Genomic DNA, 27382 nt, shown 5'->3' with positions numbered 1-27382 from the left:
ATCTTTTTTAACTGGCATAGAATCTTGAAAAGTATGAATTAATGCAAATGAGTGAGAACTCAATCTATAATCGAGAGTGTGGAGGATTTAATCTAGGATTATATCACTGAAGTTGATGAAATATAATGCGATCGAAACGAAGTTAACACCAAATTAAATATAATTTACATATAAAGAACTAAATGCTTTGGATTTTTTACTAAGTACCACGCCGTACTCTCGTTTGCCGAACTTCTTTTTTTTCAACTCTTGAATTATCTTTGCAGTTCATCAGAACATTTATGGCACTGAGTCTATCATTTTTAATGCGTTACTTATCTTTCGTAGTATTTCCGCAAAGAAAAATGTCCTAAAGCTAAAAAAGTTTATTCACAGTACATGATCTATTTTAATAGTTATATGATAATTCCTAATCGTACAATGAAGTGACAATATAAATAAAACATTTTTCGAAAAAGATTAATAAAAATATTAATATAGAAATTCAATCATTTTTTGGTCAAGTTTTTAGATTCTTATAGTCTTATAATAATTATATTTATATAATATGTTAAACTATCAATCTGAAGAATATCTCTCAAAGCAATGGAATGAATTTAATCATATAAACGTTTATTATGCGTAATTATAGAAAAGTTATACGAATATGTAGTAATTTACTTTTTTTTTACTTTACAAATTATTCCATAAAGATATCATTAGAATATTTGAATCTGTGTAGTTTTACATAATGCATACAACTGCGTGAAATAAACGTGAGAAAAAGTACACATGAGACAATTTTGTCAAAAAGTAATTATGTTAATGCGAATGATTGTGCCATGTCAATATTAGTATCAAGTACTGCATCAACATACATACTGTCAGCATACGTACTGCAGTATAAGTGTGTAATATGTACACATATTTTTTATTCAAATCTGTAATATAAAACGTTTTTTATAATTATCTATTATGGATTTTGCAACAATAACGTGACGTTGCAATAAAAAGAGGAATTGCACTTAAATTCTTATTTCTGCGTTTCGGTTAATTAACCGAATGTTATGTCTTCTTTTTGTTTCGCATAGGCTAACTTAAGTTATACGGTAACTATCATCCTTACATTCGTATATGTATCTAAACCTTAAACTTTTTTTATACAAACGCGCTGTTGAATTCACGCACTTGATCACTGCATGGATCGTCGGCGTTCCGTTCGATTGACTGCCGCAAGCGCTTCTTCGGGAAGGCGGGTCGGATCTGATAAAATATCAGTGGCAGTACACAGAGTCTTGAGAGAATTCAAAACAGCTGAAAATAACATTTTGGTCAAGATAATTATGAATATTTATTTAGAAAAATTACAATGTCAAAGAGAGATCTTACAAATAATAATTTTGAGCAAGTTTTTTCTATTCTCGTTTTAGTTGGTTCCTTGAATCATACCAACTTACTTTGTACAATTAAAAGCAATGGAAAATTTATATTTATTTAAGCGTATTTTTTTGGACACTTCCTTTGCATACGAACCTGGTCTGAGATCGACGAGTGAACAATGTTGGTCTACCCACAATAATGTACTTCTATACAAATCCTCGATACTCGCAGTTGAGACTGAAGCATTAAAAGACAGCATCAATGGTTCTAACAATATACTGAACTGATTTTATTATATTAAGGAATCTAATCTTTCAAAATTCTTGATATACTTTACATGAGTCAATAGTTTAAGATATAATGTATAAGAAAAAGAAAAAAAAGGATACAATCCAGAATTTCCAGTCTTCTTGCGTGCGCACACGTACATATTCGTCAAACATCTCTTTTATCTTGCTAGTTCTATGTCTAGAACCAATTGGAGCACCCGTTGCAGGAAGCATAGATTGACAATTACTACAAGAATAAAGCATCATGAAGCACGTAAGATTATCTTATTTATATAGATAATTGTACATTTAACAATTATTCATGAGCGATAATTGTTAATTAGTCATTATTTTAAATATATAATTTTACTTATAACGTTTTCCTAATTTATTAGGAATATAACTAGAATGTACCTAATAGACATATTAAGGCACTCAATTTGTTGTCTCAGACTATCCATCTCATCTTTTAATTGATGTCTTTCCGCCTTAAGTTGTCGGATATAATCCGCCCCTTTATGTAACATTGCGGCTTTGCTCAATTTCGTATTGGAATTCTGACTGAGCTGTGGTATCAAACTGTGCAGCATATCAAAGCCATTCTTGATGTTATATCTACGCTTCTGTTCTGCATGAATATGACCGACTCGCCTCTGCTCTTTGTACTGCCCCCTTTCTGACTCACTCTTCATGTATCCACGAGTGGGTGATAAAGGACTACCTATACTCATGGGACTATGTAGAGGGCTAAGACTTAAAGCCTGAGGACTGTGTGCGTTAGAGCTATCCTTTGGTGAGCCTATTGGACTATTGTGAGACTGATGCGTTTGATTTTTCGCATTTAAGAGAATCTGTTGGGTTGTGGATGGCTGCATTGTCTGCAAAATATCAATATGAATTATTGATCTCAAACAAATTGGCAATTTTATGTTATAAATTGATTTTTCTCTAATACCTGTTGCTGTGGTTGAGTCTGTTGTATACTAGAAGTTTGTATTGTTTGTACAGTCACTGGGGTCGTGATATGTTGAGTTGTCGTTACTTGCGTTACTTCTATTGAAGTGAAGATATTAATCAATTATAGATATCAATGAAGATAAGAATCATTACTTCAAATATTTTTCTTATTAATGTAAGAGAGATTTAATTAAATTTAATATCGTAAAGATATGTTGCATAAATCGTAATAGTTATATTCAATTGATCTCATAAGACTTTTACATTTTTCATATAAGAAAAAATAGAATTGCAATAAAAATACGTACTACTATTCGTAAGTAAGCGTGCAAGCAAAACATTGTTATTCAGATTCAGAGCTGGGTCGCTCACTGCAGATACTAGCGGCGGTGGATGTATTCTAGGCGCCGTTAAAGAAGAGCTACTTCGGGATCTATTCCTCCCTTTCATTTGATACTAAAAAAATATTATAATTTTATTGAAAATATTTTAACTGATACTTGAATATTAGCACTATTTAACAAAATTTAACATTTTTTTTTAGACTATTAAAGTAAATTGTCAGTCGATTCTGTATATCGACACGAGTAAGATATTGACCTTAGGTACAGCGAAGATCTCTTCTTTCTCTACGTTGGACGTCGTCGGTTGAGGTAACAGCTTGGTATGCAAAGTGGACGTAGTAAGATCCAAACTGGATGACCTACACTGTAGCAATATCTGTGATTGCGATGGTTGCTCCGACGATACTACTTGTTGCGTATGATGCGTCTGAAAAATAAACACAACATGCATTATTTTCATATATTCAATATATGAAAACGCTATTATATTTTAGTTACCTTAAGTAAGCTATTAGTATTAAATTTACACTGTTGAGCATTAAGATTCTGTACGAGATTTGGAAACTTATAACACTGCTGCTGCGGCTGGACGATCTTGTAAGGTTTGCTAGACATCGGCGAGAGAGTCGGTAAAGGCCTTATTGCTTGATGCTGGGTCTGCAGTTGCGAATTGACGGCTTGCGTGGCAAAATTATGCTGTACCGTCACCAGATTTTGCACAGCAGCGGCGGTAATTGCAGGTATATGACTGGCATTAACTGCTGATTGATCATTCAGTGTAGAGATCTGCACAGATTGTGGCTGCACCGGTGTTAATCGCACCGCTTGAATCTCCATCGCGTAAGACTGCGGGGGTTGCGATTGGAAGCCCGAATTCTGCTGCTGCGCGGTCGCTTGATATATATCCTGTTGCTGCTGTTGTTGGGATTGCTGTATCACCCGGCCGTTTCTTGACAATCCTCTGCTACCTCTAGTCTTTTCTCGTATGGATTGATTTGTCGTAACGGACGCCTCGAAGTTCGGTTGAAGAGCATAATTTTGACTCATAGTTCTAAATGGAAAAGAGTGATATATCCATGAATTGTAATTAAACTCGGACTTCACTCTTTATCCGTTTATCGTTTCGAAGTAATCGTTTCGTAATACTCACATATTATTCCTATACATATTCGCTGTTTCAGGTTGAGGCTGAGTATATATCTTGGCGGTGTATTGGAGATTCTGCATGTTAGCCTCTTGCTCTTCCTGAGACAGTTGTTGCACGGTATGTTCGTTTTTTATCGTCGGAACCTCGCCTATTTCATTCATTTGATTAATTGGTGTCATCAGGTCCAAATCGGGATAATTAGTATTTAGATTATTATTTCGAAATATATCGTCTTCTTCGGGTACGGGAGGCAATTTCGAGTTTAAGAATTCTTAAATAAGAAAACATGTAACATGTAAGAAACGTCATGCAAAACACAATCTTATACATCTCTTAATATTATTATCGTATACCTTGCAATGGCTCTAACGTATCCATAAAATCGTCCAGGTTCGGTTGCAACGGGCCTAGACTAGGTTGAATGAAATCCGCTAAGTTAGCACCTCGCGCTGTTGAATCATATTTCGTGTATTATAATATTTGTAATATTTCTATAAATAGTACAGTTTTGTTTTTACAATTGTCGAATAGTGTAAGTTTTCCAAAAAAATATAATCATCAAGAATACATCAAGAATACAAGCGGATATAACGTCTCAAAAAGAATTACCGATTTCTCTAGGATCAGGAAAGTATATCGGTTGATTCGAGCTGATGGTTGAAAAAAGTGTATCGGTCATCAACTCCATATAGTCTTCATCAACCATCATACTCTCTCCACCTGAAGCACTGCCTGTATTTCCAAATGCATTTCCCGTAGCCACTCCAAAGTCACTGGTGAGGCCACATTCACTGCCCCAATCCAGTAAGTCCATTGATTCCATCTGAAAGAAATACCTTATCATATTTGTGTTTCATATCTAATGAAAATAAGAAAAATCTGTCTATTCAAGCAAACAATAATAAAAAGACATCGATATCTAAATTTATTAATTATCTGTCATCTACTGTTTGTATTATTTTGTATTTTTTAAGGTGGCGGAGATATTTTTCAAGCATCTTAATATCTTCAAGCATCTGTATATCTTTTTGTAAATATATACGTACCATCTCTATGCCATCTTTGTTCGTCCAGCCAAGGATTTTGTTTCGATAGAACATACGCCATTTTTTGTATTCCGCTGTGACGGCCGCGAGCTTTCGTTTCCAGTATTTTCCTTCTAAGACCACCGCCTGATAAGAGATATGCCAATGATTCACGTTCACTAAGCGCAATTCTTATTAGGAAACGTAAAAACATTTTACGACTTTATAAGTAAGCTTACTCGGATTTTCTTATTACTTTGAGTACGCGCATGCAATCTGCTAGCAATACTTCGAGGAATTATAAACTCCTATGAATTATCTAATCAAACGATTCTGTCGCCAATTGCGATAAAGATACTTCCCAATTGCGTAATTGGGCAAAATCAAATAGTACATGTACACAACGAATCATTGCTATTTAATCATCATTAATATCGACGTTTGATTTCTGATTTATTGATATCAAGATCGAATGGTTATTAAAGGAAATTATAACAATTGATTCACTAGTCGATTATTTTATGTACAGAGCTTATTAAATGTATGTTTTATATAGATCAATAATGAATATATTATTATCGAAAATTTAAGTTAAATGTGGGGATCATACCTCGGGTTTATTGTGAGTATCCACGTCAAGTGGCGATGCAAACTGACACACTAGCGTGTTTTGCTTCAATATAACTAAAAAAGAAAAATTATTATTTATTAAAAATTTTAACTGATATTTTCAGTCTATTAAATTTTTTTGAGAAAACTGCCACAAAAATTGTAAATATTTAAACAAAAAAAACTTCAAGTTCTTCAAAAGATAGGTATATTAAGATAATTACAGATATGACCTCGAATATAATTCGAAGGTCTACATTTCCGCAAATTTGGTGATTAGGTAATAAACAGAGTGCATTTATTTCAATTAATTAACTTTACGTTTACTTTACGATTATCAACATGCTGCATGATAAGTTGCAAAAGTTAGAAAAAAGAATCGATTAAAAAAACCGTATAGTCGATTTAATTAAAATTTAAATAATTACGAGAAGCGCACCAAAATACAATTCGATTTTACTCTCTTATTTCTAGATAAATTTTCTATTTGAATTATTTATATATAGATTATTGATATGGTTTTAATAATTGTGTAATGACAAAAAAAAACGAATAATATGTCATTATTTTTTTCTCAATGTTATAAATTATTTTCTCTTATCGTTTCGGCTTGGTATTTCGTGTTCGAACAAATTGGGCTAATAGAACAAAACAATTATGTATATACATATATGTAAAATACGAGCCTCCTTGGCTCGTAATGATAAGTTGCGCCAGGTGAGTACTATTGATACGAATGTAGCACGCAGAGATGAAGCTCTTTAAATAGACGAGTAATTACTTATCCGGCCGTTCAATGAATAGCAAGACAGCCGATAGCTGTCTGAACTTGATAAGCAGCACTCTGCGTATATCACGATAATCGAAGTATCAATGAAATAAAGCAGGGTTGAAATTGAAGTATTTTCAAAAAGAAAACACAAGAAATGATCAGTCTGAAATTCGTGTAAAATTCGCTTTAAATATAAAAAATTTACTGATATATGTTTATAATTTTTAACATCAATTTTACATACTGCATTTAAAATGGATTTTACGAATTATATTGATTATATAAATTTTTCATTCTTGTATTGGATACTTCAATGGAAAAGTACAATATTTAAGCACAGAAACACTTTTGGAAACTACTATGATTTCATTTAGTATATCGAGTGTTTTGATTAATAAACGCGAAGACAGATTAAGATCGAGTTTGTGAACTCGTGACGATGCGTTGGGAGATAACAAAATAAATCTGAAGCTTATCAATTGTGTTATTCCCCATTTTTTCAGTAAAACAAAGATAGATTTACGTAATAATAAATTAAATTTAAATCAGAAAATATTCTAGAGAGTTCCTATTTTTATATTTAAAATGTATCGGTTGACAGAAGATGCTAAGTGTTTTTTTTTCTCGCTTACATTGCATATGCCAGCATCTCCAGATTACATTGTTCAGTCTGATCTTGTCCTTCCATCTTAATCTGATGCCTTTGAAGCGATTCCACTTAGGCGATGTCAGCTTCTGTCTGGAACAAATCCAAATGCCCATACGTCATACCCACTGTGGTAATCAAACTCGAATTCTATATAATCAATATGTTATCAATATATATCGTGTGAAGCTTATTACTATATTAATTCATATTAATTTTTTTGCGATGATATAAAATATAATAAACAAATCACCCAAAGATCGGTATTTCACGAGATTATTTTCTGTATAAAGTGTTATTGAAATACTTGGATGAACTTCATTTCAATTTTTTTATTTAGAGTTCAGGATTATTTTCAGGATAAAATTCCATTTTTTAAAAATATTTTTTAAATTTTCCACATCAAATATCGTGATGTAAATTCATTTGTAAACTGAAATTCAGTCAAAATAAACATCACTCAAAATTGAACGCAGAATAAGATTTTCTTGGAATTTTGATATTTTTACTAGAAAAGATAAAGTTCAAAATGAAATGAAGAATATGCCTAAAGAATTTATATAAACATAAATATCCTATGTACAGTTCATAAACAATCTAATAGTTTATAATACAATAATGTTTATTTTTTTTAAAGATGTGTTTACAAAAATGCTTACTTTATTTTAAATTCAATAACATCTATTTTGCACGAGATATGCATAATCTACGCATGTACAAAAAAATATTTTCTATATGTTTTTAATAAAAAAAGAAAAAAATACAAGTGACTAAACTAACAATAAAATTAATGTATCAATATCCTGTACCGGTAATGCCCCTCGGAATATAATTCATTCAACGAAACACATGTTAATTTAGACTGCTGCCTCTTCAAAACATTTCAATCAGGCGGATACATCGCAGTGACTTTAAGACGCAACCAATAATTTTGACTCGTTAGTAGGCGAGTGTTTGTGATTTCGACAAGCTTATCTCTCTCTATCGCAAAGTCTCTATCGCGGGGAACACCGTATGCTTTATGCGAGCTTTCCAAGGCGCAGTTAGAACGATTAGTGAACTTCCACACGAGAATTTAAGAAACGACATGAACTTGCAAACATACATATTTCTTTCTGGCATTTGTGATTTAACATAAATTAAAAACATACTTAAAGATCCTCTTTAGTGCCAATGAAATATTCGATCACATTTTTATCGTAATGTTATTACTGTTATTGCTATCGTTAATTTTTTTTCTAATCCTTACAGAAATTTGGCTAGAGTTTATTATTAAAAAAATAATAATTAATTACTTGGAGTATTAAAAGTATTAAACAATAATGTTTTTAATACTTAAAATAAATAATTAATTACTGTTTTTCAGTAATGGCCAAAAATATAAAATTTCTATAAGGAAACATAATCCAGTCTAGTTTCTTTGTGAAATTATTCTGTAAGTTTGATCGCTTACGTTCAAACATTTTAATTAATGCACAGTATATCAGAAATAAATGTATAATACGAAATCAATTACTGTATCATCATAATATGAAATAATTATAAGTGTGTTTAAACGTCCTTTCTATCGATAAGACAAATTTTTACAATAGGAATACTTCAAATAAATTCATCATTGAACTTTATAGGAATTTTATAGGAAGAAGCTACATATCTATTTTTTTTAATTTAAAAATTGCAATCGCAAAATTTTGTGGCGAGCTTTCGTTATCATCGTATTCGTCGATATATCGCAGACGAAGTGTCAACAAAATATCTATAGTCGGAAGATTTCCACTTGCTCATATCTGTGCGATGAACACATAGTGAGGGTTCTTCTCCTTGGCATTAGACCCTGGTCGGCCAAGTTCTTTCCGAGTTATTGCTATTTTGATTTTTATAATTTTTTAAGAGATTAGATAAGACAGAGCTCGAAAAATGTGGCAGAGAAAAAAAATAATTGTAAAAAATTCAATGTCGTTTGCACCCGAAATTCTTACGAGATAATTTTAAATAGAAGATTGATAAATAAAAAAAAATAATTACAAGAAATTATCATCAAAGTATGTGCCGGATTAATTAAACACGTGGAATTAATTAAAATAAAAAAAGGGCACTTACTACAAAGAATATCTTGAGAGTATTCGGGGAGACACTATTAGAGATATTTGTGTTATTCTTTACTCTTTATTGTTCATTGAACGTAAAACAAGATAGATAAAATGATACAAATGTGCTAATAACATCTTCTTGTATGCACTTTTGTAAATATATATGTTTATTTATTTGTACAGTAACAACTTTAGTAAGGTAAAATTTGTTTTTGCAAAAAAGCAAATATTAGAAAAAGTTATTTACAAGGAATAAAATATGTAATTACGCGCAAGTAGATACGCTGTATGAGTGATTCATTAACTTCTTCACACATTATTATACGTGTAACAAAAGTCCAGAGCTAAACGATATCAATGTATTTGTACTAGTGATAAATATATATATAATTATAAAAGTATTTTTAACTTTTTTGCTCATCTTATCATTAATTATTCTTTACATATGATTATTGCGATGGTTACATTATTGATAACAAAGTTGCAATATTGCATTATATCAATCTCAAAAATAAACAAAGATTAAGGCGAGAGCTTTTTTGTATATATTAATTTGAAAATTCCGGGATTTTTTTAAACAGAAAGAAAAAAAAAGGAAAAAAAAGGAAAGAAAGAAAATTATTGCTTTAATGAGACAGATTAAAACATACGTTTGTATAAATAAATATTATTATTACTTACTAATTATTACTATTTAATCAATCTGATAAACATACATGTAGAAATTCCATTAGTAATAAATTCCTATTTTTTAAAGTATTATATATATATATATATATATATATATATATATATATATGTTCTGTAACATTTTTACGATTAAACATTTACAATTGTGTAAATTGTTTAATTGTATTAATAAAAATTTGTTTTTTTATGCTTTAATTAGTTCTGTTTGCTTAAAAATATGCGCGTCATCGTCTTTATTTGCGAATTCCGTCATTTTCGCAACATTAATGATACATATGTAGCGCTACAGAATCTCATTATCAGATAATGAGTTATTTGCTCATTGCATGATATGCCGTTTCGGTTGAGATCAACCATCGCCTAGCAGAATTGCGATTATTATCGTATTGTCGAGAAACTCAATGGTGTGACAAAACAGATATCGCGTCGCGTTTGTAGAAAGATTTCTGAAAAAATACTGACGATAAATTATAAAGTGCTACACACGACCTGAACAAAAGAAATACCAAGTCACTTGCTTTGATAAGCGCGAATCCCTCGATACCGTTTTTATTTTCAGCATTTCGCGGCTTTAATTATCTGAATTATAAGAAGAGAGCAAAGATCGTGCCGTGGAAACTAAATTCGTCTGTCTTTAATCCCTCGTTAAACAGTCCATCTCGAAAACAATGAATTTTTTTTTTGGAGAAATTAATTTCTGAATTTTATGATTTTATACTTATAATTATAATTATAAAATTACTGGATTAAAATTCATTCAATAATAATAATTCTTCAAGGAAAAATTACATGAAGGACTTTTATAAAGGAAAGAAGATTCTGAGAATTTATAGATTCGAAAATAATCTCTTAAAATTCTTTCGGGATTAGTGTCAAGATAAAAAATGTCCTCGTTCTACAATTGTGTAAGCGTAGTTGTACGTGATTGTAGTTAGTAAGAATTGATCAATCACAATCAAATATGAAGAGAATATTCGATTGTGCAGGTTGATCAATTCTTACGATTACAACCTTTTATACGCTTACGCAATTGTAAAATGGTTGCTAAAGAATGATATAAATTTGGATAGATTATTGCGCAAAGGCCTTTTCAAATAACAATTGAATGATAAATATCTTTCTTCATGTAATGCATTGATTAATGGATTGATTGTAAAAATATACGGTGAGTCAAACAGGGAAATAGAAATAGCCCAACCACTAGTTGGATAGGTGGACGAGCCTCCACGGAGCACTTCCAACTCGTTTTCTCGATCTTGCCTTGCTTGTTGCTTGATCGTCGTGCGGAAGTTACATTGCTGGCGCGTACACACGGTACGCACTACGAACGTGTGCTTACGATGACGCAGTGGCCTTGGTCGATAAAAGACACACGGAGAAGAGGAAGTTTTTAGATAATCTAGGCCTAAACACAATTCACATTTTCGCGAATCGGATCAAGATCCGACGATCGAGATCAAGTTCAATCTTTTTAAAAGACCTTATATCGAAATGTTAACTGGAAGTTTGCTCAATGTTGGCTGAAAGGCAAGGGTCGATATTCATAATTCGTTCTTATGTCACGAACCAATCAGCTGTATTAGCATCTTAAGTTAAGACATTGCTTAAGCCAGTCTTAAAATAAGAATGGATTATGAATATACAGACACAAATTTTTAAGATGCTAATTTTTAAGATGCTATTTTCTGATTAGATCACAATATTTTAAGACTGTACTTAAGACAGTCTTAAATATAATATAAAAATCGAAGATAAATATCGATCAAGATCTCGTTAGCCATTGACATTACTTCATCTTTATCTCAAAAAGTCTAATCTTGGAGATTGTTTGACCTAGAAACCGTTGATGCATTGATTTTCAAGCAACTGTCATCATTTTTAATACGAGCTGCGCTAATTATGCAGAGATGTAGCGGACGTGAGATACGCTGACGTAAGGCATAAAGTGATAGTGTGCAAAGAAAGCAACTTTCTTATGATATATGCAGACAGTACTTGTGTAAGGAAACGTCTATGGTCATTGTGATATAGAATGAAAATTAGTAATTAAAATTCATATTTTCTATACTAAAAAAGATTTTAAAAAATCTAAAAAAATATTGTAATGTAAAATAAATTGTATTGCCTCAGAAATTACTCCATACTATTTTTTCTTTTATGATTGTTTTATCAAAGTATGGACAAATTTCTTGCTTAAACGAACACACTTATTTGATAAAATAAATATCTTTCGTCGATAACGCTCGTAAATCATTATGTCGAAAGATGTAGAAAAAATTGAGGAAAAAATAGATTTTACCTTTCGCAATTCGATAGCTCCGTGCAGGCTTTTGCCGAGCATAGATGCTCTTATTTCGCTTTATTACTATGAATAATTTTATAATTCAACGATATCTGCATTATGCAACGTGAGATGCAAGAATGGACGTTAATGCGTATACTCTGTCGATCTCATAAGTTGGATTAACGACGTAAATACGGAAATCCAATCCATTCATATTTTCGAGTGTAGTGTGATGTCGCGATAGGAAATGTAATCGATTAATTCTGGTTTGTTAACATAATCATTTATTCTATATCAAGAATATAAATGAGAAAATAAGTAAAAATAAGTAAATAAATAAAAATAAAAATATAATAAGTAAATAAGTAAAAATAAAAATAAATAAACAATATAAATAGCTATGAAAATTTTTTACAAAAAGTTCAGAGAGCGTATAAATGTCCATTTTCTTTATATTAAAAGCTTGATTTATATAAAATTTTCATCTAATAATTTTTGTATAATTTTTTAATAAATTTTTATTTTTAGATATAATATATTATAATTTCAATATTTCAATATAACATTTTGATATACTCTAAATTCTGCAGTAAAATTTTTCATTGCAAACTTAATAAATATGTTAGCGATTAGTATAATCCTATGGTATAAATTAATCTAACAACTTGAGTTTCATAATTCATAAAGATGAATAAATATAAATCTGCGATCAAGTGATAAAATGCTGCATCATGATTATTACTTTGCTAAGATTTTCTGCTTCTATTGATGATCTGGGATTGCTGACGTAAAACATGAACATCAGTTTGCGTTTATTGTATCGCAAATATGAATATAATTTTCATGATAGTTAATTATACATGAATATGCGAAAATTACCTGAGAATATGCATAATATGCACAAATATAGTTTTGTCATTGCAATAAAACTTCACTCTGTTTCTCTCTCTCTCTCTCTCTTTCTCTCTCTCTCTCTCTCTCTCTCTCTCCAATTATATCGATATCAATTTATCGTAATTCATTTTAATTCATCATACGGCTTTTAAACTTTTAACGTCAAGCATGTAAAATTCGGTCGATATTAAGCGATAATTAAGAAAAGTATCGAATTTACGTACCGAATTAAATTCACACGGCAAGATGTTTGCGAAAAGATATTACTTGAAAAGCAATCAATAGCACTGTAAACCGATGTCATTATATTGTAAGGAGAAAAACACTTAGTGCACTTGGAAACTGTTCTAAATCACTTTTCTAATTTCGTCTAACTTTATTGTGAGTTTCGTATCAAAATAATAACATCATTTCAAGAAGAATTCCAACAGATACGTTTCAATCGATAGCTATTACTGTGCAAACTGATCCTTAATCGCTTCATTTATTCTGTTTTCCGTAATACTGCGCCCAGTTTAACAAGTCTCGATTAGATCAACATCTAGTTATTCAAATCTATGTGCGCATAAGAGTCTGCGCTAGGAAACTATTTATATTTGAACAAAGCATTTTTAATATATAAAAGAGTCTTCTGCTATCATTTCGCTTAAGTTTACTGTTTAATTTTCAAAATGTAATTGAAAAAAATAAAGCAGATTCATTCATACGATAAAAGATAATTAATAAAATTTATTTTTATAAATATAATTTTCAGCTTAAGAATTAATAAATATAACATTTGTTTAAATGCAACACTTGAAAATTCAAAGTTAAACATTTTTGCTATAAAACAGCGTTTTTTTTTTATTAATTTTGCTTCTAATTTGCTTCCCTAAAGCAATAATATAAAAGGAACACTTTTTTTTGGTTCGAAACTTGTAATATTTTTACAACTCGTGTTATTTTTATCGCTGTTTACATTGTATCCCTGTCATATCAAATTGTGTTTGTATTGCATTTATTAAAAGGAAGAATACAATTCTTTTAAGACCTTATCAACGATAACGGAACGAGATCGATCAATCGAGGTGCGGCGCATCTTTCAGGGTCATCAAAGATATAATTAATTTGGCCTCTTGTTTGTCAGAGCATCAAAGACAACAGCCGATATGATGTAGCGCCGTATCCATATCGACGCTGAATTTACCGGGAAATTAATTGAAATTACATTGTATTGAATACTAGCAATATATTGCCCGAATTGTATTGTTGATGTTATTTTCAAATTATGTTTATTGCCTCGCAATTCTATCTTGTGGTTTCATATTACGTCAAACGGTACTAAATACAATAACATAATATAATAAAATAATTTTATGTCACATAAAGAAAACGTGGAAATTATTATCTTAAATTATATGTTTCAAAATATAATACGCGTATTTTTTTTTATAATTCTATAAAAAAATTTATAGAAATATACAACACATATAATAAAATATATATGTGTATAAATAAAACGTACTGCACAGCTAATAAAAAAGATAGAACAATATTCTACTTATAAATTTCATATGACGTAAAATTCTATTAGGTGTTGGAATTAATTCGTAGCGTTTTTTAATGAAAGAATGTTATTTATTTCACATGAGCATTAAAAAATACATTAATGAAAGTACTTCCCATCACTTGTAAAACGCTACGAATTAATTCCAACACCTAATATTTTTCGTATTATTTGCTAATAACTCATAAACAAGCTGACAAATTTGTTAAAAATCATACTTGATAAATATTATGTTAAAAGATTATATAAATTGCGGTTTTAATTTGATTGCGAATGAACTCAATTGAATTTCTTTGAGGTTATCAAAAACTGCCGCGGTTACAAATGTGACTAAGCAATGTTAAAATTGCACGTGTGACAACAATAGCTTGCAAGCGTACAACAATGAATCAGTTGTAACGTCACCGAATACATCGGCACATAAGAAACTTGACTGATTTATTTGGAATGTTTCAACACCATCACAAAATTTATTTCTCATGATATTAATTATTTTCTGTACATTTTTTAGATAATCTTATAGCGCGATTTTATTATTTTGTTACAATTTCAATAAACTTCTATAAATTCTCATATTGTCAACATCTTAATTTTTAATTAAATTAAATTAGCATTCTTATAAATATTTTTTTTTAATTATCCTTATAATTACTTTTTTTTATACTTTACTGTCCCATTTATTATATTAATAATATAATTAATATTAACAATAAAACAAAAATAATCGTATAAAATATTTATGAAAACAAAAGAGCTTATAATAAATCTAAGAAATGGAAGGAAGAAAATTGAAAGCTCCACTTTTTTCTATCGGGTTTCATAAACCTGTTAATTGAACGTTAATTGAATTTTTGTTTCTACTTAATTTGATTTCTAAAATAAGCTAAATGTCAGCGGGATCACAATTAAATCTTTTGACTAAAGTGTTTATATACGACAATGGGAAATAATCGCGGCGTGATGTCGTCGGGAGGGAAACGGAAATTGTCGGTAGAAGCCGTGTGTTCGTCGTTATTCGCGCGCAACTTTAGCGAGGCCGCACTTAATTGCGGTGTTGTTTGGTTCTACGGCCTCTCTTTCATTAATTCAATTGTCTTTTATCAGCGGGAATGCTACCGGCCAGCCCAGACCGAACAGCATTTGTTCGATTGCCGAGCGAGATGCGATTTTTTACTTTTTCAGAATAAGAACGCTTCTCTTCCTACGGTATGCATTGTATCACAGATATAAGACCTATTGGTTTTATCTTTTCTTTACGCTATTTATGTCAAAAAGAGACAGACATTTCACAAGAAAAAAAAGAAAACAAAATAAATCTGTAATCTTTAGCATATATATAGGTTTTATCGTAATTTAATCTTGCGATGTAATCGAATTAATAATAATTATCCACTCGAACATGCCTTCTAAAAGAACATCGTCCTCTTGTTTTTTTAATCTCGTATAATTGTGCTGCTGACAAGACTTTTAAGATATTATGTCTCTTATTTCAAAAACAAATGATCATCAGCTCAATTTTAATTCTTTCATTATATTATTTGAAATTCGTAATATTATATATGATTATTTTAAATATATTAGATTTTCATCGCAATGCTATTAATAAAAAGATCAAAATTTTGAATAGAAAAGAATTAAATTCTTAATTTAATATAAAACATAATTAACGTGATTGTACTTCTAATTTTTACGTACATTTAACATACAAAATTATTAATAGATAGTATAATGTTGCTCATATAAAACTAAAAAAATGTGTTTCAACAGTTTTCTTAAAAAATTATTATCTATAAATAAATTGTATCGACATAAAATCTAACATACAGAGTATCTCACAGCCACCGTACAATTTTAATAGTATATTCTAGAGGTAGAGTAAAAAAAAATCTAATACAAAAAAGTGTCGTAGTCATAATAGTTTTGAATTATAACGTGATCAAAGATAACCAGTTATTACGCAGAATTCACGCAGAAGCCCATAATTATACAAACACGCGTTTCTAAAAGATAACAGACCGATACTCATGTTGTATAACGAATCTCATCGTTCTAATTCTACACGATATTATTATCTTTGATCAGTTATAATTCAAAAATTATTGTGATATCTCGTTAAAATTTTTACTCTACTTTACCCCCCTTCCTTTCCAGAGCATTATTATTAAAATATTAAGAATTAAATTCTGAATTTATAAAACATAGTTCATGTGTTTGTGTACTTATAAAATTATAAGACATTCTGCAGTAGGATATTATTTAAAAAATTTTTTCTCTTGAAGAAATAAATACGAAGTCAAGGATTAAATTCTCACTTTTTAAATCTTAGTTCAGCTAACTCTTCACATTTTTTAGTTCTAAAGGTTAGAAAAAGATGAAGAGTAAGTGAATCAAGATTAAAAATTAATCTACATTGATAGAAACGGCCTTTATTCAACCCACAGATCTCAGAAATCGCCGGAGAAAAGGAGGAACTCACCTGTAGGCGAGGGACATGCATTTGAAGAGTTTGTTCAAGGACGTCTCGATGCTCAGCTGCTGAGAGGTGTTCTTGTCGTTCAATGAACTCGCGAATCTCTCGTAAAAGCAACCCGGCGTGGTGGAGATCGAGAACTCCTCCTGGTCCGGCACCGGTACGGCGAGCTCGTCTTCATCGTCCTGTGCTTCGGCCTCGAAGTCCGACACCATAAAGTGGCCCGAGTGTATCGTCTCCCGCGAATCCCGTCCGCCATTCTTCTCCCGTTTGTTATCATTGCCGGTATGATGAAAACCGCCCTGGCTCGTCATCGCCGATGGTTTTCGATACATCAATTCCGCCTGCATCTCGGCACCACTGATTCTCTGCGGACACGAACGATCCCTTCGATATGCCAATTTCACCACGAGTCTACCTTACAAATCTGTCCTTGATAGTTTTTGATAATAATTGTCTATCAAATAATTTAAGTCACATTATATAAAAAATACCTTATAACTGCATGATGACAACAAAAATATTAATTAAAAATAGATAAAATATAAAATATTAATTAAAAACTTAAAATATCTTGATACAAACTTTTCATAATAATTCATTGTAATGAAGATATAAATTAACCCTTACCGTACAAGCTACAATTTGGTGCCTCATCTATACAAATCATCCATACACGGGTCCCTAGAATCCGTTCGTTTTTCACCTATTCAGAATGATTAAAAAAATCTCTAAAAATTCACTAACATACTTTCAACTTTCTAGAATAAATATTGAAACTTTATTTTGGAAAATAATAAAATGTAGTATAATTTATAATTACCGAAAGACTCATAAGTTGGGAAAAATGGCATTTGATTTAAAAAATTATAACTTTTCATAAAAAAATGATTTCAGGATTTTGCAGTAGTTTAGATATGAAGTTTTGAAAAAAAAAAATACTAAAACTTCGAATTCTACAAAAAGTTGAATTATTGGAATATGAATATGAGTTTTTAACAAAAGACAAATAGGAAAAATCGAGTTAAAATATGCATTTTTAAAAATTTTTGTTGTTAAATAATTTTTAATGAAAAAAAATAAATAAATAAATAAAATATAAACACATTTAGATAAATATGTAAAGAAAGACATAAAATTCAACTCCTCTTCAGCTCCATTTTGTTTAAAAAATAAATAATTTTTTTGGAAAAAAATTTTTTAAATGAAAACAAACATTCAGACATTAATTTAGAGTGAAAATAGAGTAGTTATAATGATTTTGACACAATTTTAGTTTTCACAAAAAGCACCCTTTGTATACTTACGAGGGGGTCACTAGCGTCTCACGTCAACTTGAACTGCACGCCAATCATAAGCAGATTGACGGTCGGGATCGCGCACAGGGAGATCTTCCCCATCATAAACTTTTTTTTACAGGAAGGTAACAAGCGCCGAATTCATCGAGCTTGCGAGAAACTTGCACGAAGGAATCGCTCGATCACTAGTGACCCCCATTTGTAGAGTAAGAGACAAGGATTAAATTAAAAATCAATTAAATATAATACAACAATTACAACTCATAACATTTCAATATAAAATTTTTTTCTGATCTGAATGAATAACTGAGAGAGAGAGAGAGAGAAAGATAAAAGAATAAAGAAATATGTTTTGTAATATGGTAAAATAAAATTAAGTAGATTCACTGATTAATTAGATGATTATAAATTTTTTATAGTTCATTAATATTGTAAATGACAGATTATAGCAACACAGATTTAAAAATCTCAATTAAAGAATTTCGCTCTATTTGTTTTGTAGTTTAAAATGGGATCGTCGAAGTAGTATGTAATAGGATTAGACGACCTCATTTCAAGAAATTGCACACAGCGAAGTCTGGATGATAGAAGAAAGGCTTGACAGACACAACAAGTTCCAGTTATCGAGCCCCTGATAAATTCAACTCGACGCATCCCTTTTTTCTAAATATATCATATTCGAGTACTACAAGAGGAGAGAGAGAGAGAGAGAGAGAGAGAGAGAGAGAGAGAGAGAGAGAGAGAGTGTGTGTGTGTGCGTGTGTGTGTGTGTCAAAGCATAATCTATAAAAATTCTATACGACTTATGTCCACTTCTAATAGATTAACTTTAATCTTGACTCTTTCATTTTTTATTCTTTTCTAATTCTAATTAGAATTAGCAAAAAATAAAAAGAGTAAATTAAATCAAGATTAAAGTTAGTCTATATTGAAATGGACATTAAACTCGTTATATCAATATTATAGAATCGATAACACGAGTCTAGATATTTTCATAGATGAGTGATATACATACAACAAGCATATTGTGATAATAACTACGCAACGAGATTTAAACATTTTTAATCCGATTTACAGAATGGAAAAGTCACTATGGCGTTAAAACAAGTATTATTTTGAGGCAAAGAATATAATAAAATAATAAATTATAACAAATCTTACTAAAAAAAAGTTATAGTATAAAAGTTTAAAAATAAATCTCCGTTCAATAATTTGTTAAATATCACATGCATTATAATTTATCATTTTTTGGAATAACTATATATTTATAATTGTTTAACTATGCAAATATAGTACATTGCGTTATTAATAATAATCACATATTTGCTTGAAAATCTTTAGTTTTATCTTAACATATTTTTTAGTTATTATTACTAAATAAATAGAAAGTGAATAATAAATAAATAGAAATTTAAGAAAATAGTTATGTTAATTATATAATTGCAATTGCATTTACTGAGTAAAAATATTAATTTTTTTATTTACCATTTTTTATTTATCTTGATATTTTACTACATGAATATTTATTTTTTTAACATTGTAGCGCAGTAATAATAATAATAATCATAAAAATGAGGCTCCTAATCATAATTGTTTTATTATGCAATTATAGTCACAAAAACCAATATAAATATCAAACACTTTTTCTCGATGCAAATATAACAATAATTGAACAACGCACGATACACCTGCGATCGTATGATAAAATAAAAATCGTGCTAAGAAAAAAATTTTAATTTTTCTATAGCGATCTTATAGCCTCCGATAATCAGCTGTATCTATTAGTCTTTGGTTTAATTGTAAGGGACATGAGTGCCTCCAAATTGGCGCCAGGCTTCCTCGATACGCGTGATTAACAAGTTTATTTCGTGGTAGAACGTGGCGGGGAATGACCGGAACCCCCTCTGGTCAGTTGAATGACCATATCTCCGAAAACACACGGCCGGCCAGTGCCCGTCTTTTACAGACTAAACGTCGATTTCTATGAGCAGCCGTAAACACATGGAATTCACAATGGTCAGTGACTTCTCGGAGTTATATATAAAATTAAATGCGGCCGAGACAGTACATCGTGACGACGTATCCTATGTTCTATTGACGTTAATATAATCAAATATTAACCTAATCAACCTGGTCTAACAAACCTTCATGAAAGATTTAGTTGAGAAATTTTTATTTCTTACTTTATCTCTATTTACTTCACTTTTTAAATTTCATTATGTTCCAATAACTATGAATTAAAAAAAATTTTTTTTCTAAAATAGAATTTTTGTCTCCGATGATTTTTCACGACTAATGCGTTTCTATCAATGTAGATTTACTTTAATCTCGGTTCAATTTATTCTTCACCTTTTCTAATTTTTATATCCATTTCTACCAATGTAGAATAATTTTAATCTCGGTTAAACTTGCTCTTCATTTTTTTCTAATTCTTAGAACTAGAAAGAAGAATTTATTAAAATTAAAGTTAAGATAAAAATTAAGATTAAAATTAAACTATTGTACATTGGTAGGAACGATTATAAGCCCAGTTCCACCAATGTAAGATTAACTTTAATCTTGGTTTAATGTACTGTTTATCTTTATATTTTTTTAATTCCTAGAAAAAGATAAAGAATAAATTGAACCAAAATTAAAATTAGTCTTACATTGATGAACCTGAGTATAAATATATCGCGATGTTCTAATTTTCTAACATAATATATTTCAAGTAAATTATTTTTGAACCTATGTTACTGACTTGTGGTTATCAAATGTATTTAAATGCAAATATAGGACTAACAATAATAAGAAAGATGTTTTTGTAATATGTTCACGTGTTAACTGAATGGATGGGAAAACATGTTACTATTTATAGTCTAACAGAATTTGTAGAATTTCATATTTATTATAGCTTGAAGATAATTTCATATTCCCATGTCTAAAAATATGGATTACTTCAATTGACCTGTACATGAAACATTTATTTAAGATCACACCGTGTTTCTTATTATTAAGTTATTACGCGGCTGAATTAAAAAATATCTAATTTATATTTAAATATCTATAATAATTTGTATTATATAATTATAAATAATATCAATTTTAACACATTATGGCTAATATCAATATAAGATTCATATTAATGTGCAATAAAATCTCTGTTTCATTATCATTTTATATCATTTCGTTAATCATTAGGAAGATAAGTACTCAATTTACATACTAATAATGGCATCATATTTTAAAGGTACCATTGTTATTAATGTAATATTATTAATAGCATTGATTTGATGACTCCCAATTGCTTGCGAGATTCTGAGTAGGACTCTACATTTTGCAATAGAAAAAAACATTTCATACGTTAAATTGATTCTTGTTAAAATTTTTGTGTTGAATTTTTAACATATCGAGTATTATTTTAACATAATGTGATTTTTTTTATGTTATTTGAATATTTTATATTAAATTATTATTTTTTGTGTTAAAAGAATAATTTTTTAAAATTATATTAATTTAAAAAATTACTTTAAAAAATTTTTAAACAAAAAGGGCGGATCAAAGCTGAATCATACGAAATATGTTAAATTTAATACCAATATTTTAACAGTTTATCATATCTTGCTTTATCATATCTTTCTGTTTTATCATATATATATATAATGCTATAAACAGAACATGCTATGAATAGAAGGAACGAAAATTAGGAGAAATCGTATAACTTCGAGGACCAAATTGCGCTTCATTATGTGAATGATGAAACAAGAATTTTGAGCGAAGCAATTTAACTTATTAACGTGACCTATTAACACTGATTGCACAAAAATCGAGCATGTATTCGAGAATCGAGGCATCACCCGTTATAATCGGTTTCCCACGGATTCTTCCCGCTTGTTACTATTCAGCCGTTAAATTCTGAACGGTGTTTCAGCAGAAAATAATATCTTTCTATATAAGATATAGAATATTTAACTATATATAAGATTCTTTCAAATCGTATCACTATTATCGTACCACTCGATTGCAATTGATTACAATTGTCGTAAGTTCGAAACGCGTCAGGTCTTCTCGATTGCCTTTTTCCCTTTCAGCAATCTTACGCAAGTACTTGCGACAACTCACACGTCATTTTCCAGCGAGCGGATTCAGCGTTATGGCATTAGATGTCGAGAAATGTGAAGGTGTCTCAACGTTGCGAATCGTGCGCACAACTTGACACGTGGAAAACGATAATTTATGTACGTGGCACGTAAGACTATCCCATCGTACATCCGCATTTTATTTCAGTAACGTATCGCCAAAGTAATTTCGTCAATTGTTCGCTTTTTGTTAAAAATACCTGCAATGTTGAAAATATCATTGCTTGAATTATGTGATGAAACTCTTAAAAAAATTTTATTTTTAATATAAAACTTAAAACATTTTTCGAACTGCAGCTTTCGCAGCTAATTTAATTGATGATTGTTTTACAACAAGAATATTAATAGAAATTGTTATTTATTTAAATTTAATAATACATTTTTGTAAGAGAATTTGAAATTAAAATTATTAAAGGTTAAAAAAAAAGACCGTATAGTAAAATAAACGTCCAAATTTCTAAGTTCCAGTTTTTAATGTATCAACCAGTAAAATTAATTAGTGCATCATATTTCTTTGATTTCTTACATAAAGTGTTCTTATTTATTATATTAAATATATTAACCTCAGTTTAATTAATTGGCACACTGCAATTATTTGATTTCTTACATAAAGTATTATTTCTTAGTTTTCTTGAGCCAGTTTTGAACACTATTCCGTAACACGCCGGTACCTCTCGCTATCTATAAAGTATTATGCCCTTTGACCCTCTCGAGCCGGCTCTATCGCAGGGCGAAGTCAAATGTCTTATCCGTTCGCTCGTTGTGCAAGTGCGCGCGCCGCTTAGATTTCGGATCGTATAGATAAAAACGAGTATTTACAGCAAATATTGTGTAAGGCAGAGATTTCTGTCTCATACCACTTTTTCTGTCTTTTATGTACGCAAGAATATCTTGTTTAAAAATGATCACGTAAGCAACGAATACCGATTTCCAAGATCGTATGGAACAAAGTATGATTAAATTACAGTCAATGGAATTTACATAAAACACAATTTATAGCATTGATATATTGATACGTGTTAATAAAATTTTTGATTTACGATTTGATGACGACGTGTTTTTGGCATTTCTTCATCTAATCCAGCGAGAAGAACCAGCTATTTCTGACTCAGATCGAGCAGTGGAAAATCTCGTGGTTCTAACTTAAGTGTAAAATCCTATACTTTTCAGCGTAACAAAGATTTTAAAAATCATACATATTGTTAGTAGATTAATCAAATATTTAAATTGAGCTATGACTCATAGATATAATTAACAATGAAATCTGATTGATCAATGTAATAATTAAAGGCGTGCACACATGTGTGCATATTTATGTATATTATTATGTATATTTATCAAGCCAGATAATAAATAAGAAAGTAAATCAAATAAATAAATGAAATGAATAAATAATAATTTGATTTTGTAACTTTGCAATTGACAATCTATATCATATACATAAATCAAAGCTTTTTAATAAAATGATATCATTAAATTTTAATAAGAATCATCATTATCTGCCGTAAATTGCGCAATGTTAGAATAGATAGGTCCACAACTTTGTTTTAAAAAGCCTTAAATCATAAGTCGAAAGAGATTAAGTAACAATAATTTTTGTCTTTAAACTGTTTTTGCGCAGTCTTTAGGCTTTAATCGTTAGACTTAAGCAAATTGAGCAAAATCCAATTCTTACGGCCTAAAAGAATAAGTTCTGTGACTGATATATCGTCTCTTACAACTTACAGCTTACGGCTTATATGGCTTCTTAAAGCAAAGTTGTAGACTTGTAATTATTAATTATGTTATATATTAACTTATCTAATTGAATCTGAAATACGATTTATAACAAAGAATATAGGTTAAACTATATTCTTCCAAGATTAATTTAGATTATTACATAAAACTATGATATTATTTTTAACCCGTTTGTGTGATTTATTGCTAATATTACATCCATATTTTTCGTGTATTCGTATAATTTAAAAACAATTAAATTTATTTGAGATTGCTATTCTAATTATAATTGAATATAGAATTCTAAATTTTGCTTCGAAAGCATCACCTCCGTTTCTTAGTATAATTGAAAAACACGGTTTTTTATATATATTAACAGAGAATATAAGCTAAACCAAGATTAACTTGGATTACACTATTACATAAAACAATGCCATTATTTTTAACATGTATGTATTACTACATCTAAGTCTTTCTGATTTGTAGAATTTAAAAACAATTAAATTTATTATTTGAGATTGCCATCCCAATTGAACACAGAATTCTAAATTTTGCTTCGAAACATTCGGTAATACGTAAAAAAGCAATGCAAAAAGAAACGAAGACGTAGTATCTGGCAAAGATGTTTTTATTATTTACTCTGTTTTGATTCGCCGGAAGCACCAAACACGTCCCTAATGTTTCTGACATAATATTTACACGCCGAGCAAATAGGAGTAGCTCCTTTAGCAGCTCAGGAATTTCTACTTTTCATTGAGTTCTGACAATAAGGATTATCGGGGACATCGGGGACGATAATAACAGCGGTCGAACGAGTGCGTGTATTTACATGTTGCCTTCTTATGTCATTTCACGTCGGAGCAGGATAGACAAAAAATCGTGTACGGAAAAAAATGCTCACGTATGAAGAAGTGGCAGTGGTACACGTATCATAATTGTCAATAAGTAATTCTAAATGATTGATTCTGAGTCCTGAGATTTTGGATGAATAAAGAGTTGACGCATTGGTCAATTAGTGGAATTCTTCAATTCGTTAGTTCTTTTCTCGTGTGAGATCTTGGAGCGATTTCTAATCATCGTGGAGATAAGTTTTAGAGACAATATTTCAATCATATATTTTTTGTCTATGAATCATTTCATCGACTGGATGATGTTTAATTGTATAAAGACTAGATACAAAACAATTTTAAAAGCACCGATGATTAATATCTATTATTTGAATATATATATATATTTTTTCATAACAGTCTTATAATATATAACAGCCTTGGTTAAAAATAGGCATTTATATTTTTTTCATTAATTTGAAATTCTTTTATCTGTAATGTTTCCTGTTAGTTACCGATACTTAAGTTTAAAGGATTTTGGAAACAAAGAATAAAATTTACAGCAAATGCTATAAATCAATCTTTGAACTAAAATGTGAAATAAAATGATTAACAAGATACTTAATATTTTTTATCAAAGATGTATATATATATCTTCGAAAAAAAAGATGAAAGAGAAAAATAAATTTATCAATTTAATCACATCATAACGAAAAAATTGCAGAAAATCTCAAAAGCAATATATGCACCGCTAATATTTGACAAAAAAATTACAAAACGAGTCATTTCTCTCACTACTCCAGTAGTTCTGGTGTTAAATATAAAAGCGGACTATATATTGCTGAAATAGTTTATGTTAGGCGCAATGAAACATCCACCCATTTCAACAAGCCAAAAGCTCCACGTCCAAGAAAGAGGAGCGGAAAGGAGAAGGAAAACAAAGAATACGGCGTGTGTACCTAAACAAACGAGCGACCATGTACACACGACTTCTTTCTCGCTATGTAAATTTTTACATATTGTCGCCATCTCCTCTCTTGTCGTTTAGATTCTCTCTATCTCTCTTTTCCTCTCTATAGGATGAATTGTCCGACGTTCGTTCGGAATCGGTTGAGGCACATCACAATTCTCCTTATCGCGGTCGCGTCACTCCACTCTGCGCCACGATTTTATCGCGGCCTGGCCTCGCGTTTCATGGAAATCGCCCGCACGTTTCTATATAGTCGTTACTGCTGTTGCTACTGCTGCTGTTCGTTCATTCTCTCTTTCTCTCTTTCTCTCTCTCTCTCTCTCTCTCTCTCTCTTTCTTTCTTTTTCCGCCCACAGATCAAATAGCACAATTAAGCCTCCGCGTCTCCCGAGTTGTTATCATTCTCGTTTCGCATTCACGGTTGTCCCCTCGACGTCGACGATCAAGAAAAGGACGCGACCGTTCGACATCGTGCACCAGATGTTGGTCCAATCCGCGGGAATAATCCGCGTACGAATGTGCGACGTATGTGTGCGCGCGCGCGCGCGAGCAAGCGAACGCACTTTGCGATGAATTGCGCACAATGTGTATATGTATATATTGTGCGCAATTCATATATATATATATATATATGTATATATATATATATATATATATATATACATACACACGCGAGAGACAAGTTGGGACGAGCCTCCATCGCACTCACCTTCTGGACCTATCTCACAACTCTCGTCCCGTTCCCCGTCGCCTCTGCCGTCGATGTGGCCAATGCAGGCCCGCCAGAGGGGGGTACACGCTCTGAAAATTATTTCTTCCCGATCCCCGTCGGCGGTTGAGGGGCACACGCTCGCCAGGCACACACCCGGAGATCTCAGCGCGTTCCCGTTCGCTCCTTTCCCTTCGTCAGACTGGGCCGCGAGGCGCCGCGCCCGGACGCGGCCCGTACGCGTTATTGCACGGCACACACTCGCTCATAACAGTACGGCGATAACGCCATTTGTGCGCGGAGTCCACATTTGCCCACAATTGCCCGCGATACGGTACACGACTGGCCAGACAAGCTGGCAAGCCAGGCTGACGGCGCCGACCACGCGCGCCACTACGCACAGCTGACGGAGGAATGCGGCCGCGAGCGCCGACCAATGGCGACGCGCGCAGCTCCCCCCACCATTCACTCGATGCGGCGAGGCGGCTTGCCACTGACGCGGTTTTTTTAAAATTGTCCACAGCACGGAACAAAGGTTCTGTGACATGTATTGGGCAAAGTTGGAAAAAATTATGTTTTAAACATGCTTTAAATGTTTAAAACATGCTTGACTGATGTTTTTAACATGTTTTAAACATGTTT

At 31.0% G+C, this 27382-nt stretch overlaps 1 protein-coding gene across 3 annotated transcripts; it reads right to left on the bottom strand.

Annotated features, from left to right (window-relative positions):
• Window positions 1-655: 655 nt before the first annotated feature.
• Window positions 656-27157, bottom strand: Mondo (MLX interacting protein mondo). Of its 3 annotated transcripts, XM_087408449.1 has the most exons (17): window positions 26741-27157; window positions 17733-17808; window positions 17109-17470; window positions 7115-7221; window positions 5712-5785; window positions 5123-5248; window positions 4686-4899; window positions 4430-4525; window positions 4080-4347; window positions 3428-3980; window positions 3186-3356; window positions 2894-3041; window positions 2584-2681; window positions 2043-2506; window positions 1749-1875; window positions 1513-1642; window positions 656-1293 (listed from the first exon to the last, which is right to left on the bottom strand). In XM_087408449.1, the coding sequence occupies exons 2-17, from the start codon at window positions 17757-17759 to the stop codon at window positions 1172-1174; spliced, it is 3087 nt and encodes a 1028-aa protein (XP_087264575.1). In that variant the 5' UTR covers window positions 17760-17808; window positions 26741-27157; the 3' UTR covers window positions 656-1171. The 3 variants fall into 3 exon arrangements, with proteins under 3 accessions (XP_087264575.1, XP_087264576.1, XP_087264577.1); XM_087408450.1 differs by lacking the exon at window positions 17733-17808; XM_087408451.1 differs by lacking the exons at window positions 17109-17470; window positions 17733-17808.
• Between the last annotated feature and the right edge of the window lie 225 nt (window positions 27158-27382).

Source organism: Acromyrmex echinatior, chromosome 8, assembly GCF_024713525.1.
Source record: "Acromyrmex echinatior isolate Ae372 chromosome 8, ASM2471352v2, whole genome shotgun sequence".
Lineage (NCBI taxonomy): Eukaryota > Metazoa > Arthropoda > Insecta > Hymenoptera > Formicidae > Acromyrmex > Acromyrmex echinatior.
This window is presented reverse-complemented; position numbering and strand designations above follow the sequence as displayed.